A 20,778-nucleotide genomic window follows, 5' to 3' on the forward strand; every position below is an offset into this window, starting at 1 on the left:
AGGTGGGAGATTTATCTATCTCACCCAGCACATCAGAAATCTATTAAATGGTTGCCATGTTCCAATTTAGTATTTTGTGTTCTAGTAAAACCTAGTTTTAAAATCTTTCAGTCTTTCAAAATCTCTTTTTTTCTTAAAGAAAAGGGCATGTGATTTTACCTCAAGGCTCTGGACAGAGCAAGAAGCCATCATAATATGAAATGTGTTTTACTGGCTGGTGAGGAAGAAGGCAAATGCACAGGCTAGAGGCCATCATTCTTTTTATGACCTTTAATGATAAGAAAAGAGATAAGGAAGACTATTTTGGAAAAATCTCTTCCCATTAATTTGACCAATTTTTTACCCCATTTAGATTTATACCATCCACAATATCCTATGGCAGAGTTCCTCAGCTTAATTTAGAGTGGTACGAAAAGTATGCCCTTTAGCTTACTTTCATCTTCGCCCTGATTTATGTAATTTCATGTCCTTTTGATCCTGTATTGTGAGAAACTGTGAAAACTTTATTTGTCTGCACACTACTCTATTCTAACTCTCCCTGATGGTGGGTTTTCCTGAACAAAGAATCCTAGACTATATAGTCACTCTCTTTTTGGAAACTCTCATATGTATCATCATCCTTACATACCTTATAGTTTTTGCATATTGCAAAATTTTTGCATATTGTGAAATCCTTTTCTTAGAATTTTGTTTTTGCTACCCTGAGTAATGCAGGAAACATTGAGACACTTGTGAATATGCTGAAGAGCACAGACCTTAACACAGATTGCTGAGGGAATTTGTAGGCACTCTCCATATTGAGAAAGCTCACTATTTATTTCCAATTTTTCTGCTTCTATTTTAACCATTCTCTTAATTTATTGGAGGCCTTCCTTGTCATCTCAGTGTGACTGAGTTACTTCAGAATCCTTTAGCACAGAAACTTGTTAAAAGCCTTTTGGAAATCAAAGGCTATGTGCCAAGGCATCCTTTTTCACATATTCAGTGTTCCTCCTGTGATTCATGATTTCCCTTTTCAGAAACCATCTCAACTATTCCCCAGTGCATTAAGTTCATATATGTATCTGTTAATTCTGTTCTTTAATGTAGTTTGTCTGGAATGGAACTGGGACTTACTGATCCATAGTTTGAGGTGCGATATTGCATTCCCTAGTCTGGTCCCCCTTTCCCAAATCGTAAAAAGCAAAAAAACCCAAACCCATCCAAACCCAAAACAAACAAACAAAAACCCTCCAAATCCACATCTACCATTCCCATGGTTTAGATGCCATTTTAAGTGATGAAGTGATGACCACAGTAATTTCCTTTAGGACTTCTGGGCAAACACTATCTGGTCTTTCCTTTTTTTTTTTAATTTTTTTTTTTTTTTAATTTTCCTACTGTTCACTTTTTTAATTTATTCTAAAACATTTTCCAGTAATAATTCAATTTGAGATCTCTGATGTATCCCTACTAAAAAGCAGTTCTGGCATGGGAACCTCCCAGAGGTCGTCTACATTAAATTTTGATTTGGAGAGTTCATTTACATTTCCTGCTAGAGCCTTATCTCTTTGAACATTCCTTTTATACTTTGATGGTCTATTGGCCCTACAGCCTTTCTGGCAGGCTTACTGCTCCTGTTGGGTTTTAAAAAGCATTTATTGCTCGCCATTATGCTTTTAGCAAATTGTTCCTCAAGATCTTTTTATTTTTCTTTACCTGGCCTGCTTTATTGTATTTTTACTGCCAGCATTTATATAACTTCCTACTTTCCTTCATTTGGACATGACTTCAGCTTTAAAGGATGTCTTTTAGCCATTATAAACATTTTGTACCTTGTTATTTAAACATTTCAGGTTTTGAGGGTCTCTAAAGTCTTCTTTTTTCGAGTAGTTTATTTACATTTTATGTGAACCTCTGATAGCTTCTTTTAAGTATTCATCTGCATGTGCTTTACCCTTTGGGATATTCCTTTGAATTTCCTTTTTAAAAGTCCATTTATTTTTATGTAGTGCTTCCGTACAAAATTATGACCTCAATGGGGTTTTTTGTTGTTGTCATTTCTGCAGGTATTTAAACCTGTAAATATCTAAACCTGACTTCATGGTCAGTGTTAGAAATGGGTCCTCTGCAGTGTTAAAGACCAAGCCAAGATTTGTTTCTCCCCCTATGGGCTTAGGACCAGCAGCCATTTGGTGCCTCAGGTCATACTCTCTTCCACTGTTACTGTGTTTTCTTCCTGAGTAGTCTCCCAAGACCACATTCAAATGTGCCAATGACTTTTATCTTCATGGACAGTCCTAACAGTACTTTTTTACTATTTTGCCATGAAATTTATTGTATAAACTATGAAGTCCTACCTGTTATGTGGCCCCAGGGACAGGTACACATGATCTGCTGTGACTAGGAACCTGTCCCAGTCCAGCGGTCCAGTTCATAAAGACTCAGTTGCAACATTTTGGGTGGTTTGTTTATGTATCATAACACTTCTCAACATATTGTGTTAGTGTTGTTTGGTTAGATGGCAAGATATGCATAACAATTTATTGTTCTGTGTTTTTTCAGTGCCCCTACAGTGATTTCAGTTTTTAGTAGGTCCGTAGGCATCTTTGAAACATGGTTAATGGTACTAGATATCTTTTGAGCAGGGAAGTAGTAAATTTAAAAGTAGACTTTTCCAAGCTTCCTTCTTTGCCATTCCCCATGACCTGTGTTTATCTATAAAAAATAAATACCTGTTTAGAGAAGTTCACTTTTTGCTGATGTCTGTCCAAAACTCGAGTTTATTTTTAAGTCAGTACTGCTTATCGTGCTGTAATTCCTTTTCACATTCAAAATTTTTTTTATAAAATTTTGTTAGAGAAAAAGTGGAGACTAGGAGGGTTCTTCAGGAGTAAGGTTAAATTACGTTACAAACTTTTTGCAGAAACTTAATTATTTTTAAAACTGATCACAGTGACAACAAGCAAAAGAACTGTGTGAATTTTCTCCTTTGTAGGTAACTGGACCTGTCTACAATTTCACTGGCTGTATATGTGTCATAGAAATCAATAATGTGGGACCTTTCAACTTCTCTAATGCTGTGGGAAGAAATAATGTTGACAACTGCAGGTAAACTACACTGTGCCTTTTCAAATTGGAAGAAACTGTGATGATTTTGCTTTTCAGATAATTTCAACAACGGTTACAGAAAAAAAATAGATTATATAGATGGATATTATTCTTTCTTCTATGCTTCTGAAGCCTTTTCTTTATGTAAGATGCTTTTTGAAGAGTAGTTCAGTTAGGCTTGACAGCTTATATAGAGTGAGTTTTCACCCAATGAATGCTGAAACACAGTGTACTAAGCAAGATAATCTGTAACAAAATACAGGAGTAGGAAGCAGGGTGATGTGTTGGTTGTGTTTCTACTCATGGTTTTGGGATTGCCATTAATCTTGTAACAAATACTGATGACTTGCTGCTACACTTACCATATATGAGATTGTGAAAAATGCTGCAAAGCATTGTTTCTGAATACATAAAAAACCCCCGCTTGGTTTCATTTTTGCATATTCACATTGCTGTTGGTCATGCATTGACTGAAACAAAAGGCTATACAGAGACAATGATGCAGATTAGGATTCTGTTCTGGCGTATAAAAGGTTTGAACATGGAAAAGCGGAAGACAAAAGAAAGTAAAGATGAATTGCATTTGTAGATCATGAAGTCTTTCAGAACAGAGTATGGTTTTAGTCATAGGACATATGTCCTATATCCCTGGAGAATTTTGCATAAGCCTTTTTTACATATGACTTTTTTTTTTCCCACCCCAAATTTACAGAATAGTTTCATTAATGTTTGTGTGCTTGTTTAAACAGTATGTTAGAAAGCTAGTGGTAACTGACTAGATCATTAATTAAAGATCCATGAGATCTGGACTCTGAACTCACTTCTACCACTAGGTCCTTAATGAACTTCCACATATCACACTCAAAGTTATGAAAGCAGTATAAACATCAAACTCATTATCTAAGCAACCACCTGCCTCAAGGCCTAGGCATCTAAGCTTTTGCCGGTAAAAGTTGCTCCAAACATAAAGTTCAGCTTGTTACACCTGCACAGACCTGCCACCATTTTATTTAGAAGAGAATCTCAGTGTCATCTCCTTCTCCAAACTTGACAAAGAAATAAGTCTTTGCACCCCTTGAGTTCCCCAAGGCATTTTGTTTGGAAGATGTTCTCTAAGTGCATTTAACAAATTTGTTGTGGTGGTGTTGTGGGTGTAAATCCTGCAGAAAATACAGAACACTGGCCTCTGTTGTGACAAACCCCAGCTAAGAAGGAAGTGATGGCTTCACTCTTGCCTTTCTGCACAGAGATTTTTTCCTAGCTAGAACTGTGGTCTCCTCCAAAATGGGGGCACATACTCGTCTGTGGAACTATGCCTCTGGGAAGAACAGGAATTCATGGAGGTGAAAGAGATTGAGGAAGATACTTAATGCCTTTAATTCAGGTATTAACAGGAAAAAAAAAATATTGACTTCAAGGGCTATTTCTATATAAGAAATTAAATAATCATTGGAAAGAAATCATAAACCATCTCAGGTGTCTCCTCTGGTTACCAGATTAGAAAATTGTTCTCCTTTTTGTACAGGCATTAGAGCTTTGGCATCCCAAATCCAAGGTAAGATGTAGCTCTGTTTTTTATATTAGATAAAAGAGACATTAAAATGAGGACTGTTATCTTCGTTTGTGCTTTCTTTCATTTTCCAAAATAATACTTTCTCTGAGATAAGTAGCTACGTCCTTGGGCTTTTTGACATCATTCTTTTCTTGGTTTTTCCTGTTGAGTAGTTTATTTAACCATTGATTTAAGAACCAAGAGTCTTCAAGAACCAAAGATTAATGAGATCTGCTTTGTCCAGTCTGTGCATATAACATGTAGAGGGATATAGACAGGAAGGAGAGGGCTTATAAGCAAATTCAGATTTGTTCCTTTGTAAAAGTGTTTAAATTAGAATGCTGTATTAGCTATTATATTATAATCTATAGAATTATATGCCAAGATTTATTGCATTTTGTATTGATTCTGATACTTCCCTTCATAGTTAGTCAGTTAGCATAGAAATATGGCTGATATGGTACAATATAGATATTAAAGATTGCTTTATTTGAATCAGAACTCAGTTATTACAGTCTAGGGCTGTTTCTTGCAAATACTTACTGTGTATATGTAACTGATTAGATGAGTAAAATGACGTGATAGTTTGTATAGATGAACCATGGAAATAGTCTTATACATAAAAAGATACTGGAAGGATGTTGGGCCTCCTCAATCCTCTGACCTGGACAACATGTGTTCCTTTTCCCTCCCTGCTTGTTCCAGAATGCTGCAGATGAGCCTAACAGTGTCCAGTCCTGTGCAGCCCGCAGAGTTACATCCTGGTCCAAATCACGGCTATTCCTGTCTGTGAAAAGCTGGGAAACAGAATTGAAATTAGTCTGAATTTCCCTTGGTGGCATGGTTATCCCATAGGAGTGGACTGCAGGGTAGCCTGGCAAGCATTCTCCTTACTCATTCACTGCCCTGTGACACATGAATTTTGTATCTGCCCACTCATGGCAGCTTGCATCAACCTTTGCTCTTCAGTTTTGAAGTGAACGCACATGCATCCTGACTGTCATCAATCCTTACATATAAATTCTGCTTCCCAGAAAGCATCTAGGAAGCCCAGCTGCTATTCTGTTTTTGCAAAACAGGCTTCTTGGGAAGAGACATTTATTTTGGAAGAAAGCAGAAAGTACTTGAAGGAAGTTGCTTAAATAGGACAATAATGGATTATTTATGTTGCATATACAAGTGGTTGCTGAATGCTAGGAAGCCTGGTGTACTTACATTGTGTTTGCAGAATTCATATGGTTCTGTTGACGCAATATTGCTACAGTTGGAGCTGCCTGGCAGTAACAGAGTACTTTACAACGTGGCAGACAAAGCAATCTAATTTCTTCCTGGAAGAACATCCCTGTATTTATCATCCAGTGAAACTAAGCTTCTCTGTTCCTGCCATTGTAATTCTTCTTTAATTGATCTTCTACGTGCCATCACAGGTTTTAGATTTTTAATCTTTTTGAATACCTCTGCTTTTGCATATTTAGCCATACTGTAGTGGCATTCAGTTACCCTGCTGGGGTTTTCACTTCTTAGTGCCCCAGCAGCATGGATTACTTCATTATTGTAGTGTAGAAGGTCAGCCAAAGGGAGACATGCAGAAACTTGTTAAAGTGTATGGGCTTGTGAGTAAATTTTAAGGTTATGAATTTTTAATAGGTTTGAAATTTACTCAAATATGTTCTTCCATTTTTTTAACTGGATCTATTTGAATTTTAAAATACTAAAAGGATGAGCTAATAGGTGGAAGGAATATAGAGAGCTTTCAAAAAAAAATTTTAGAAACAGTTCATTAACCTTTTCAAAACTATTGGCATCACTACTTCAGGACAAGTCAGTACCTTTCATAGGATATTATATACTCCACATTGCTTATCTCAGAGACCAATGCAATTTAGGTTACTGTTTAAAAAATTTTGAGAACTAAGAAATGTAAAAAATGAAGCCATAAGATTAATTTCACTGGCATACGTATCTGACTGCCTGCTGTCTAAAATACCCTAAATATACAGGGCAAGAATGCTGTTTGTTCCTTTAGCATTCGTATTTTGTAATGCAAATATCATACACTGCTAAGGAGGGAGAATTATTTTAACTTGGTAGAACTATATGGGATTTGGGGTCAACACAGAAATTGTCTTTCATGTAAGTTTGGAAGCAGGTACTAAATTCTGCTTAAATTCAAGAGGATGATTGGTAAAGGCAGCACTGGGCAATTGGGTAAGATCAAAGAGCCTAAACTTACAATAACCCTGATCATTCTGAAAGATGCACAATTTCAATGCATGCTCAGAAGCACTGAGGTTTCAAGCGTGAGGCTTTAACTCACTTAATCTGTAAGATCATGGCCCAGACCTTCTGCTAATCACATGCATCACTGTCTAAGCCTGAGAGTTCGTAGATGCCCTACAACACATGATACCACAGGGAGGAGAGAACACCTAGGAGGGATGTATTGCACTGAGGTCTCATCAGAGCTTCCTGCCATAAGAAGTAACCAAAGTGGAATAGGAAATGGCAGAATAATGGTAGGAGCAGGAGAATGAATTTAAACTTGACTCTCTAAGAGCAGATTTGCAGCCATAAAAGTCCTCTGAGCTATGCAGCTTTTGCTTTCAGGAAAGGTTATAATAGAATTGTATCAATTAGTAAAGGTCAGCCTCTAATAGGTAGTTTTCTAGGATTATGCTAGACTATATACTTATCTAAATCTTGTCAAAGTTTATGTTAAGATTGTTTAAGCTATGCCTGTCTCAGAGCTATGAATATATAGGCAATTTTGAAAGAGATTATATAATGGCCAACAGTAGTAGAAGACACAATTGGAAATAACAGATCTCTGGTGAGATCTATTGAGAAATGAAATATTTTTTATTTTTTTCCTTCTTGTGAAGCAAGTGAGATACTTGTGATCTGTTAATGCAATATAAAGCTTCTGTAAGTGTTTCAAAAAATGTTACTGGAATAGATTTGCAAGAGAAATGACTATCACTTTCAGGTAGAGGACAGATGACAGATATAAATGAAGCCTTGAGTCCCAGTATTAAAAGCTAGTGTTTACTGCAGCTCACTTCTGGTTTAGTGGCTGGGAGCTAGGACTGCTTTATATTCCTCTAAGAGTTTACTGCATGTAGTAAATTCAAAGGTTCCAAACACATGCACATACATAAAATATATACATATACATATGCATATGTACATGCATATGGGTATACATATATCTATCCAAACCACGATTTGTTCTTTTTTTAAAAAATTCCTGACTGGGAAACAGAAAAATACTGTTTGCTATTTTCCTAAGAGGAGTCTTACTGATGAATGCAAATGCACAAGGCTGATTTGCATTCACAGACAGGAGCTAATAAGCTGAGTTCTTCATTACTGCCCATTGGACAGATTTTCAGTTGATTTTTTAAAAGATTTTATTTTGCTGTTAATTTATCTTAAGATGTTTTTTCCAGGCTGAAACTGAGCTTCATTTCAGCGAAGACTCTGATTGCTATCTGCATTTAGGAGAGAGGCTCTTGAATGTGTATTATGCAAGTTCCATTCCATCAAGAGGACTGATGGGTTTCCTAATGCATGGCAATTTTCTCAGGAGCTATGTAATACATTTTGGAGATCCTTACATGTTTTCAGTAAGCCCTCAGTTCCACTTTACCCTCACTTAGCCACTTTTCAACAAGCTCTAAATCCCCTTCCTTATGTGTGAGTACTCCCCTTTCCATTCTGTAGTTTTCTGTGATATTTTTACAAACATCCCAACAGACCCCTAGCAGCTTTGTGAAGTTCATCTCCTGTGCAATTTCTCAGCAAGACTCTTCCTCTATGGAAGTTCCTGCCTTTTAAAAATATTATAAAACATCACAACTCGGAGCATCTAACACCAGGCACCTGAGGTGTTTGATTTCTGTCTTTGGAGTGAACTGCATACTTTGGAAAGTGGAAAGCTGGGCCTGTTGAAAGTTATTTTTCAGCTGGTTGTGAAACTCAAACAGCTACCATTCCACACTTGGTAAACAAAAAGTGCTTATGGTGGTGCATACAGTATGTTAAGAGTTCATCGTAAGAGTCCATACAAGACTCAGATAAGGTTAAAGCATTTCTTCCTATAAATCCACCTGAGCTGAAAAACTGAAATTCAATCAAATGTACAAGCTGGCTTGCACCTGAAGGGAAAATGACAAGAGTTCCAAACTTAAGCTCTTCTGTGTAATTACATCTTAGTTTATGAATAAATGCAAGATCCTATAAGAAGTATTGAGCTTCTGTTAAATGTGAAAGAGATTATTCAGACTTTAAGTTATATTCTTACATCTCAACTTAGGTAGTTATGTTCATATTTTTCATTAACAGTTTGAAATTATGTGCTTAATTCTGAAACAGAAAAAAAAAAAAAAAGAATATACAGTGCTCCTCAACACTGTAGAAGAAAATGATTAAATGAACAATACTGATACTAGTTAGATTTATTTATTTAACAACTTTTCTGTGTTTTCTGTGATTAACATAGAGATTAGTTAAATGTTTCTGAAGTAGAGAATTGAAGATAAAGCTTCAAAAATATCATTCGTTGTATTCACCACATATATGTTAGCATTATGGGCTTAAGCTGCGCCAGGGGAGGTTTAGACTGGAAATTAGGAAAAATTTCTTTACGGAAAGGGTGGTCAGGCATTGGAACAGGCTGCCCAGAGAGGTGGTGGAGTCACCATCCCTGGAGGCGTTTAAAAAATGGGTAGATGTGGCACTTCGGGATATGGTTTAGTCTGGTCTACCCTTGATTAGTCTAGAGTGGGCTTGGTAGTGTAGGTTAATGGTTGGACTGGATGATCTTAAAGGTCTTTTCCAACCTAGATGATTCTATGATTCTATGATCCTCTTTGCTTGATTTGCCCTTCTTCATTTCCCTCATCTTTTACAACATTTGTTGGCAAAATTTTCTTTTCCTTTATGAGTTTTGCTGTCTTGTGCAATTTCCTTTCTGTTCTGTGTGTGTACATGAATTCTGGGTATTTTCTGTTACCTTTTCTTCCTCCTTTGGTATTCCTGTTCAGATGATGACTTTTCAGTGATACAGACTTCAACGTTGAAAAAGAAAAACAAACAAAAAAAAAGACAGACGTGAGACAGAACTAATCTTTCTTACTGTTATAAATCCTCAAAATCACTGTAACTTGTGTAAGCCTTTAGCTCAATCTTTTGAAGTATTCTGTGGAAATTGTGATGGTTATTAGACAAATCCATGTGTCAAATATATGCAGCTGAGATAATGTGTGTTTGTAAATATTACATTTCTCTCCCTATTTCTGAAAAAGGTAGCCTCTCACCAGGATACCACAAAGCTAACACCACTCTTTCTTGGGGCAACTCTCTACTTCTAAAAGATTAATAATAATTTTTGGTGATGTTTATCTTGACCTTACTCTTCTGTAACTTTAGGTGTGTGCATTATACAAACAGAGGGTTGTTTCTTAATTCTGTCAACAGAATTCAGTGGCAGTCACTGTCTGTTAGTGTGTTGCTAATGAACAATTGTAATGAGATCTTGATTTCTGCTGGAATTACCAGGTATCTGCATGAAAGCTAGTAAGACAAGACTTAAGGGATACCATGCATTTTTTTTTCTGTTTTCACCAAGGAGCCATTTGCAAGTATGTATGTCAATGTATGCATGCCAATGCACAAGTCTGAGGTAGTGTGTTACTGCAAATAAATAATATCTCAGTTAAATATTTTGGAAAACACTCTGACACAGTTGCATAGAAAAGAAATTTTGTTAAGAATAAGACTCATAGGTTTTGTTACTGAAATGGTCTTTCTACTAACTGTTCATGTGTACTTCATTATTTTACAATGCATTTGTTTCATGTGCTAAAGAAAAGGTTCCAGTGTTGGGGAAATGCTATTTTGCACTCATGTCACACCTTTCTATCTATTGTAGTGCAGTAATATAATATTGAATATCTCCAGTTACTGGTAAATCTTACTCTATATGATTAATAAATTTAGTAATGGAATTTATAAAGCTTCTTTCACCCCAAATATTTAACCATTGCATATAAATTGATCCCTTTATACATCAGTAAAATAAAGTGCTAAGCTTTAATCAGAATACTCATAGTATAAAATGGAATTTGTTACATAAATACTTTAGGAAGGAGAAATATGTGTTTAAGACTTCTGTTACAACAAAAAAATCCATATCTGCTTTGGCCTCTTCACATTGAGTGGTAGATTTGAAGCCCCACAAACAAGTGAGATTACTGTATAAAGTCACTGTATCCATCCACAAGACATTCTTAAAACATGGAATTGAGAGAGAGTGCCTATCAGGTGCCTGCTCAGTAGATCATCACAAGTTCTTACATAGGAGAAAAGAGAGTTAAGGAGGCGACAGTGCTCAGTGGACCAGCATGGGGTGGTTCAGAAATTCTGGGAGACATTACAGGATAAAGGACAACATGGTGAATTCTCTGTACTTGGAGCCTCTTCAGTGTCAAGACTGATCAGAATTAGAAGGCTGACAAGATAGATTAAAAGTTCTTTTGCAGTCTTTCAGCCTTTCTTACCTGTGGATTATATGGTAATCTGATGGCTGGAGCAGTGTAGGATTTCAGCTGTATATTTTTACCTCCAGCAGATGAAGAGGACGCCTTTTTTGCTTTACATTGAAGATCATAGTTCCAGGAACCATACAGATTGCCACAACATTTTGGGTTGCTGGAGGTTAACAACAGTGTTCATTACCTGCTGCCAAATTGCACCAAGTATTTATACTTCTCTAGAAATTCTGTCATCCAAACAAGAGCTGTGCTTGAACATGATTAGCTTTTGAAATGTAAAAACATGAAGAAAATTTATATCCAGAAAATACATTTTTTAAGATTTATGAGAAAGACTCATTTTCTCATGAATGACTGTAACTTTTTCATTTCAGATTTCAGCACAGCTTCCCCTAAGAACAAAATAATATTACAAACATTAAAATAGAAGGGTTTTGCTAGAATTAAAAAAAAAAAAAAAAGGATTGGGTTGAGAACATCTCAACTTTCCTACAAAACTGGAGCAGATTCACAAAATAAAAAACATTTTTCAAAGTTCTTAAAACTTCACTACACATATTTTTCACAACATTAATAATATCATGTGTCATAGCCATTGCAATACTCTTTGGAAACTTTACCTTAATGCTTAAGAAAAATTATCTTAGTGACACAAGACATCAAGTGGTATGGTTCAGTAGCTTCCTGAAATAATCACTTGGGCTTCTAGCCAGACAGGTATGTGAATAATAAAACCTTCTTCTTCTACTCTCTTAGAACAGAAAAAATAATCTCAGTTTTGTTCTGCCTATCTAAAACTTGTAGATGGGTCCATGGATGGTTTGACAGAATTCAGCTTTAAAAATATTTCCCTATATATCTAGTCTTAAATTTATTATGAGCAGTTGTTCAGAAAAGCCAAGTATGTTACAGGAGGAATTGCAGGTTTAATTATTACAAGAATTTACAAGCATTTAATTATTACAAGAATTTAATTATTACAAGAAAAAGAAAACCTGAAAAAAGGAAATATGCAGTAACTTTTTAAAAAGTAATTTTGTACAAAACTTCATATTTGAAGTTCTTCTTTAAACTGGCCAAACCCCAGAGGAAGAACAATGTCCTGAAGGGTTATTTTTAGTTAATGTAGACAAGCAACTGAATGTAAGCTTCTGAAGCAAAATGGTGAATTTGATTTCTGAACAAGAAATCTGAACAAGAAAGTAGGAAGACAACTTCATTTCTGTGTACATTATTAATTGTGATATTGGTTGTACTGTATTTCATTGTGTACTGGTGTGCACTGGAGCGGTACCTAAAAAGTACAAAAGATGACAGGTATAATTAAAAAATCCTCAAAGAAATTGGTTATATTTTTTAAAAAAAGGTATGCAGAAAGATACTTTAGGAATTCAGTCTTTTTTTTTTTTCTAAAATATGACAGGTGATTATAGTGTATACGAAGATAGCACATATGTTTAATGAGGAGAAACATTGGACATGGAGGAGTTTTCTTTAGCTCAGCAGAGGCCAGCATGTTAGAACCAATGGCTGAAAGCTGTAACTAGAACATCTGAATTGGTAATAAACCAAAAAAGCTATAACAGTAATGATGATTATAATTGGTACAAACGAACAATTGAAGTGGTGGCTTCTTCATGTGTTGCTGTGTTAAAATTAGACTGCATGTCTTTCTAGAAAGGATTCTCTAGACAGCCATAACTTATTAAGTTTAGTACAGTTGTAACTGCAGGAAATATGAAGATCTGAGATAAACAGAAGAAATGAGACTCTGATGTAAGCTGCATTAAAAAAAAAAAAAAAAGGAATTATGCACATAAAGGAATTAAAGAATAAATAAGTAATACTGAAGGTAAAATAGATGATGCAGGCATGGTTGCATATCTACTGTATGTTGCTAAGTGATAAATTGTCATACATTCTTATTATCAGAAAATCTCTACATCTTAGATACCAACATTCTTAGATCCTAAAATAGAAAATATTGAATAAACTGATAAAATATATAATTATTTCTTAAAATATATTATTTCATACTGTAATACATTCTTACTTAAACAAGTCTGTGAATCAGATAGTATCTGTATTGGCTGATTAATATATAAACAAGTTATTATCAACAGCCAATAAATGGCTTCTCTGGGGAGCTGCTAAGCAAAATTTTATTTTCTACAGGGAATGGGGATTGTTTGTTTAAGGCTGCAATATTAAGCAATGCAATACTAGAAAGACATATCATCCTTCAAGGGACCTTGGTTATAAAGTTAAGAAAACAGTCTTATTCCTACAACTACTTGATTGCAGCAGAAAAACAAATATATTTACCAGTAAAAGAAACATTAATTCCCCTTCAAAATTCATATAAATATTTTACAATTACATAATTTCTCAAACCCTAAATTGATTATAAATAGTTTATGTGTTTTTTCTGTATCTGTAACCTGCAGGACTGTTTAATCATATCCTGTCTGACTCTTGCTCTGCCGTACTGTGGATATACAGTGCATCAGTGCCCCCTGCAGCCTTGAAACACTAGTATAACATTTAAAAAAATACACTATTGATCTTTGTTGAAGTAGCTATTCAGAAAAAGAACAGCTTTAAACCCTGTTGCATCCTTTCCTTTTTTCTCCTTCATTCTTTAAAAGTGAAATCACAACTCTTTGCTAAAGGGCAAATGCTTCAGAAATTTAACCTAAAAATCGAGACAGATCTCGATATATTTGTGAGGATAAAAAAAATCCTTTTTTTTTCCTTAAAAAAAACTGGCATATGAAAAGCAGAGAACAGAAGCTTAAGCAATTCAGAATATATGTGTAAACTTTAAAATGAATAATTACAAAAAGAAAGTCTGGCTCTTGGAAGATCAAATTCTATAATGTGCAGAATGTTCAAGAGTATACAGAAATCACTGCTTTGTCTGTGTAAAACTGCAGTAGGTATTCATGTATGTTTTTGACAATTCTCTCAAAATCACACGTATAAAGATGAATTTGGGGTTTGTGTCTTCTTCAGCTCCTACTCACATCTTTCTCAAGTCATTGGTTAATTTCTAGAAACAATATTAGTTATGTGTTTGAGGATTTCTTTTGAAGCTCTGAAGTTTAAAGGAAACTGTGGTTGATCATAACAATAATAGAAATCTTAAGTAATTTATGTATGGGGAAAAGGAAGGATTTCAGCTCTTAAACCCCTGAGCTGTTAAAATTGCAAGCAGTCTCAAAAAGAGGACATGAACATACATGAATTAAACTTCAGAGAAACACCTGTCTCTATGCTGTGCAAGAACTTGTTGAGATATACATGCTCCAGACCAGCTTTCTGAAGCCAGATTTCCCCATTTTTCTTCTCTCCACTCACTCTAAAATAAAGAGGTAGATAGGGGAAGAAGATGCTGCACTACTGCTATTCATACAAGGTTCTAGTTGACATAAAAGTGTAAGTTGGCATTTTTTAACCGTCAAAAAAATTCCTTATTTAAATAACAAGATATGATAAGAAATTTTTACACCTGTAAGGAGCAAGGCTGAAGGCCAAATGACATTAGCCAATTGAAAATGTGTTTTAGAGTGGTTTTGAGGATTCCCGAGGAAAGAATTGCACACACACACAGACTATCTAGCAGCATAAAAGGCTTTATTAACTACACTAAAAGAGTTTAGCAAAGCAATAGTCTTACCCACCCAAGGACCGTGAGGAAGATGCTCCATCCATATATTCTTGTGCCGTCCTGTGCTGCGAGTTCAGCCCAGCGGTCAGTAGGCGCCAGCTTTATGTGGGCGTCCCCGTGGAGGCAACAGTTACCTCGCTGTACACCAGCCCACCCCTCTTCAGGAAATCCCAGTATTTATATGGCAGAGAAAAATGAGTTTCGACACACGTGACCAGCAGGTGCCGAAAACATGCCTCGGTTGCAACAAAGGGAGCCTATGGCACATGTGCTCGCTGGTCAGGCGCGCTGCACGCGACAGTCATCCCATCTATTGGTTCATGGGCTTTGTTCACACGACATATTGCCATAATCCAGCAGTCACGTATCAGCCTTGCTCAAGCCAATAACAAGATGCTTACAAAACAAGCAAAATCATGAGCTGTGCCTTGTATCTTCCCAGTTGCACCTCCTTGCTGACCACAGAGATATGAAAGCTGAGAAACGATCCTCCCTAACATTTCTCAGCCCCCTCGACTCCACAATCAGCATTTCAAACAATAAATTATCTGTCTCCGGCGCTAACTGCATTCCTCGGCTATCTACTTCTCACCCAGTGTCCATCCACAGACCAAAATTCCATCTTTTAACCCTTACGTACACAAAATGCTGTAATTTTTTCAACTAACTGCCTAACATATTTCACTGATGTTATTAAATTAATTATTGTATGAAAATGAATGGAATTGGTTAGATTTCTTCAGTTTCTGGACACCATAAACACAACTGTGGCATCAATAAATGGATTCCAGCATTTAACAATTATAAAATCCATTTCATAAACCAAAAGATATAAAATTTTCTTGACTGAATTAAAGTATATGAGAGAAATTCACCAGAGTTCAGAACTCTTAAGTGATGAGATCGTTCTAATTGCAAGTGAGATTAATTTTATTTACAGTAAATAATTTTTTTTTTTCCTTCAGAATAAATTTCCAATATAATCAGAGTAAGGTAAGTTCTCTAATTTGGGAATATAGCCATATAATTAAGCCTTTGTCAGGTTTTCATCAAATTTCACTAATTGAAGGAATTTATTATTTTTTACTAAAAAAGGTATATTTTTACCTCCTAAACCCTGCTAAGCCCTTTGCAGATGGCAAAGCACAATCTATTTGCCATGGGTTTATTTTCGTCATTTAAATCAAAAGATTAGACATTTTGATTCTTGAATTCTAAATGAGTTCTCTAAATTTTTCACAAGGAAACCAAGAAAGTAATAAAAAAAAAGACAGTAAGAAGGTGAGCACACCAAAGTAATCTCTTATATCTTTTAACCTCCTGATTGTGTTCAGATGGTAACTTTCATAAAAAGCTTATTTTGTTGAAATGATGATGAGGTTTTGGCTGATATCCTTAAATCCAACCTGCTTTGAGATAATGTACCTGTTAAATCACTAATATTGATGCTTTAAATATAGGTGCCCTTCATGCCCTTCAAGTTACTGAAGAAAGGATGGCAGAACAATATAGTGCAATTTGAAGCTAACAATGAGAATTATTCACTCACTCCTCCATTGAGAATATTCTCCCAGTTTTGCCCCAGGTTTCTCTTTGTCTCTTGCTTTGAAACTTGTTTTATGGTTGGAAAGATCAATGACTTTTGGCAACTGTATTGCCTAGTCTCAAATTATAACCAGGTACTTAAACCTCTAATGACATAGCATTTGGGTTCAGGTAGTGTTTAAGGTAACAAAATGCTGTTAGGATCAATAGATGCAAAATATCAGCTTATTCAAATGTTACTCTCAAATAGGTTGACCACGTGATAATTTCAATATAACATACTTTTAGTTTAATATGTTGTCTGCCTTCCTATGATCTTGCCATGTCACAGCCTTTGGACTGATAAGAAGATGGGAGGGTATGAGTAATCTATTTTTAGTATTTTTCTGTTAAGAAACCTCTGTTGTGGTTTAACCCCAGCCAGCAACTAAGCACCACACAGCCGTTTGCTCACTCCCTGTCCCACCCCCGGTGGAAGCGGGGACAGAATCAGAAGAGAAAAAGTGAGAAAACTCATGGGTTGAGATAAAGACAGTTTAATAAGTAAAGCAAAGGCTGTGAACGCAAGCAAAGCAAAACAAGGAATTCGTTCACTACTTCCCATCAGCAGGCAGGTGTTCAGCCATCTCCGGGAAAGCAGGGCTCCATCATGCATAACGGCTACTTGGGAAGAAAAACACTGTAACTCTAAGCATCCCCACCTCTTCCTTCTTTTTTTCCCTAGCTTTATATGCTGAGCATGACATCATATGGTATGGAATCCCCTTTGGTCCGCTGGGGTCAGCTGTCCCAGCTGTGTCCCCTCCCAGCTTCTTGTTTACCCCCAGCCTACTCGCTGGTGGGGTGGTGTGAGAAGCGGAAAAGGCCTTGACTCTGTGTAAGCACTGATGCACAGGAAAACATCCCTGTATTATCAACACTGTTTCCACCACAAATCCAGAACATAGCCCTATACTCGCTACTATGAAGAAAATTAACTCTACCCCAGCCAAAACCAGCACAGTAATCCAGGTCGAGAAAAGACAGCTCCTTAATTATTCCTAGTCCTAACCAATATTGAATCATTTAGTGCAGCACAGTGGCATGTTGTTCTGCTGCTGCATTTGATCTTGATTCCTGTGCAGACAGTTTGAGTACTGTTCTGCAAGTTGAAAGGAAAGACAGAAATCTGCTGACAAGACATATGGAGTTGCCTCTTCTTCTTTCTTGTGAACTGCTATGCTTTTCTTCCAGTTGTTCACACTAATAACAAAACTTCTCAGTTGCAGTCTTGGTAATGCTGCCTGTTACTATCTCTCCAAGTTTTTAAGATTTTGCTAAACCAGAGTCACATTCTCTTGGTAATGTTAAAGTCATAACAGTCTCTTTATCGCAAACTTAAATTGCTTAAAGGTTTAGAAAGATCACTTTAGGTTGTAACAGGGCAAAGTAAGCTCTATCCTTTGCTGTAAAGTTATGCGATTCATAAGGAATGCTTTTAGCAAATGTTTTGAATACCTAAAAATGGTTTGGGATGTTTTTCAGTTATATAATCAAAACATGCATGATTTTAGGTGTGACATAATGAATAGAAGTAGGAATTTGTCCTCAGTCATTAGAGTTAATTTCTTCAGTTCCATCTGAGTCAATGGAGAAAGGCGGTCACCTATCTTACAATGGGATGAACTGGAGATGCCTCTCTCTGCATATAGATCCTCTACAGGGAGTACCAAGGTGATCAGCTCAGGCAGGTTTCCAAACTCAGGCACATAATGTTTGACAAAATGAATTCTCTCCTAGGACTTTTATTGGCAGATGAAATGTCTTCAAATATTTAGGAGGGAAAAGGCTATTTTGGGTGGCATTTTGATGCCTTGGATAATTTGGAATTGAAAAGAGATTGAACATGAGGTCATAAGTATTGAACACGTTAATTACTTTGCTATTGATTGTTCTTGTTGCTTCTGTCATTGTCATTGTTACATTACACTCAAGTAAAGTGAGAGTGCTCACTACAAAAACACATTATGGCCAGAATTCAAATAGTTTTCCAATTGCATGAAAAAAAAAACATTACACACTCCAGCATTTAACAACTTTCCTTTAGGAAAATCCCATTAATAAGAACATAACTTTGTTCAGTGTGCCCTTACAGTAATTTCATGCTAACATAAGAAGAAAAAGACATCTACCAGAATTGTCTCTTACAATAGGACACTCTAAAATATGATACTGCTTTAGGGGGAAGAAAATTATTAAATTGTAAACAATAGCAGGCAGCAGATAATTGCACACGTGCACCCCCCCACACACACACACAAACATGAATATCCAAAATTGAACTTTTGAATTCTCAAACAGAAGCCTCCTACTTGATAGCTGCAATCAGTATGAAGGGGTTGTAAATTTTGATGATGTTTGGACCAAACAGAATTAGCACATCCTGAAACCTCCAATTAATAAAGAGACATGAGGTAAAAGCACCATTTAAGAGGCTGACCTCACATTGTGCTTCTGCACAGAGAGACTATTTCGATTAGGAAAAATGGGTGCTGTGGTTCTGGAGAGAAAAGTGAGTGCTGAAAAATAAGGGTTCCTGAAAAGATGTGGTCTTGGACAAGAGAAGGGGGCCAGGCAAGAAGGAGGAGAACATCCTGGCTGGAGGAAAGATCCTGGAAGTGGGCGAAGGTACTGAAGATGAGGAAGATGCATGGAGATGAATACCAGGGAATGCACAGGGACTGTGGCTGGTAACAGTCAAGAGCAGTTACCATTAGCAGCAGCTCAGTGTGAATCAACATGACTTTCCACCCAAGTTTCCCAGACCAGCAGCCTCCCTGAAGGGAAGGAAAGTGGAGACGTAGAGAACACAACGGGACATGGGGTGGAGTGAGGGCATGAGGGAGTGTGTGAGATAATCAAGCAGGGTAAAAGCTCTAACCTTGTTGGTTCTTAAGTAAACCCCAGTACTCAGATCACTATGGGCTGTTGTTTACTCTCTCATCTGTGACACATACTTTGTTGACTATAAAATAATTTTTTCCTCATAGAAAAAATGTACATAAAGGCCTATTATTTTAGTTCTTTATCTGTTACCTTGTAAAATACTATTTAGGAACTTTTCAGTAGTATATTTTTTTACTCTATCTGTTAATATCATGGGGATTTTTTGACCTGTCATATTTACAACATTCTTCCTTATGCACTCAATGAAAAAAGCAGCAATATTTTAATTAAATGCCAGATTACTGATTAATAAATGATGTTTGTGTTTATACATGCCAGCCATCTCCAGCATTAAGATATAATTAGAAATTAAGTCTGGAAGAAAGACTAGATAATACATAACAGTACTCTGCATTTTTAACTCTTTCTGTACTAATGATTTCTATGTGTCTGTCTCATCTTGCTTGCAAGCCAGCTCTCGTGATAATTTCAATAGTGTGTGAATACAGAATGCCTTTTTATATTCCCATCTCTCTCCACTCACTCAGCCTTTGAATAGCAAAATGCTTTCTACCCAGCAATCTCAATCAACATTTGCAAAGCAATGTAGGCCTCCCCTACTTCTATTACACAGCCAAGAACTATTTTCAGTACATGGGGAAACAAATGTAAAAAAAGATTAAGGACTCTGTCTATGAAAATTATGTAGATGCCTGAACTGTTCTTATATGAGACACCTAAAAACAAAGTATGCGCTCTCAAAATTGCATTTTATCTGTAATGTAATCAGGGTGCATTGAAGTTCCAGTCTGCCAAAGTGTGTGTTTCTATGCATTTTTTGAAACACCATGATTCTCTTGGGAGTCCCCCTCACTCCTGTTGGGGTCTGAGAATGCCTCTACTCATCCTTCAGAAGTGTGTCTCACAGACAGAAAGATCTACTAAGCATGCCCAGAAGAAATTGAGATGAGACTGTACAAGACATATCCAATGGTGGTACATAGCTGCTTTAACTTTTATTCTTCAGGTCAGTGGTAAGAGCACTGTTCTGATTTATCAGATACTTGACTTCATTTGTGTCCTCAGCTTGATGGAATTATAAACTTGCCAGTCTGCTACCAGAAGTGCTGTAAGAACTCCCCAAACCAGTCCCTCGGTCTGTTCTGTCCTGCATGGAACAAGCATTCATTGAGTTGAGTGGAGAAAAGTGTTCACATATGGTTCCTCATCCCTTCGGTTAGAATATTCACCTGAGTACAGACTTGGATTTTTCCGCTGTATCCACCTCTCAAAGCATTTAATTTTCTTTCTTGGTGATGCAGAGCTCTAGTCATCTAGAGAACCCTTACTGTGGGCAAAGACCAAAGGTTTGGCTACTGCAGTCCCAAGACTTACAATGCAGAAGTCTTGCCTGAGGTGAATTATCACTTAGGAAATCAATT

General features: G+C 36.4%; 1 protein-coding gene across 1 annotated transcript in view; it reads left to right on the top strand.

Moving 5' to 3' along the window:
* LOC104027713 (protein eyes shut homolog) overlaps window positions 1-20,778 on the top strand; it is a 961,671-nt gene that overhangs the window by 709,785 nt on the left and 231,108 nt on the right. The window contains exon 35 of the mRNA XM_075707654.1: window positions 2,978-3,090. Coding sequence (XP_075563769.1) covers window positions 2,978-3,090 — 113 coding nt within the window. The remainder of the gene's footprint in view (window positions 1-2,977; window positions 3,091-20,778) is intronic.

The sequence above is a fragment of the Pelecanus crispus genome, chromosome 3 (genome assembly GCF_030463565.1).
Source record: "Pelecanus crispus isolate bPelCri1 chromosome 3, bPelCri1.pri, whole genome shotgun sequence".
Lineage (NCBI taxonomy): Eukaryota > Metazoa > Chordata > Aves > Pelecaniformes > Pelecanidae > Pelecanus > Pelecanus crispus.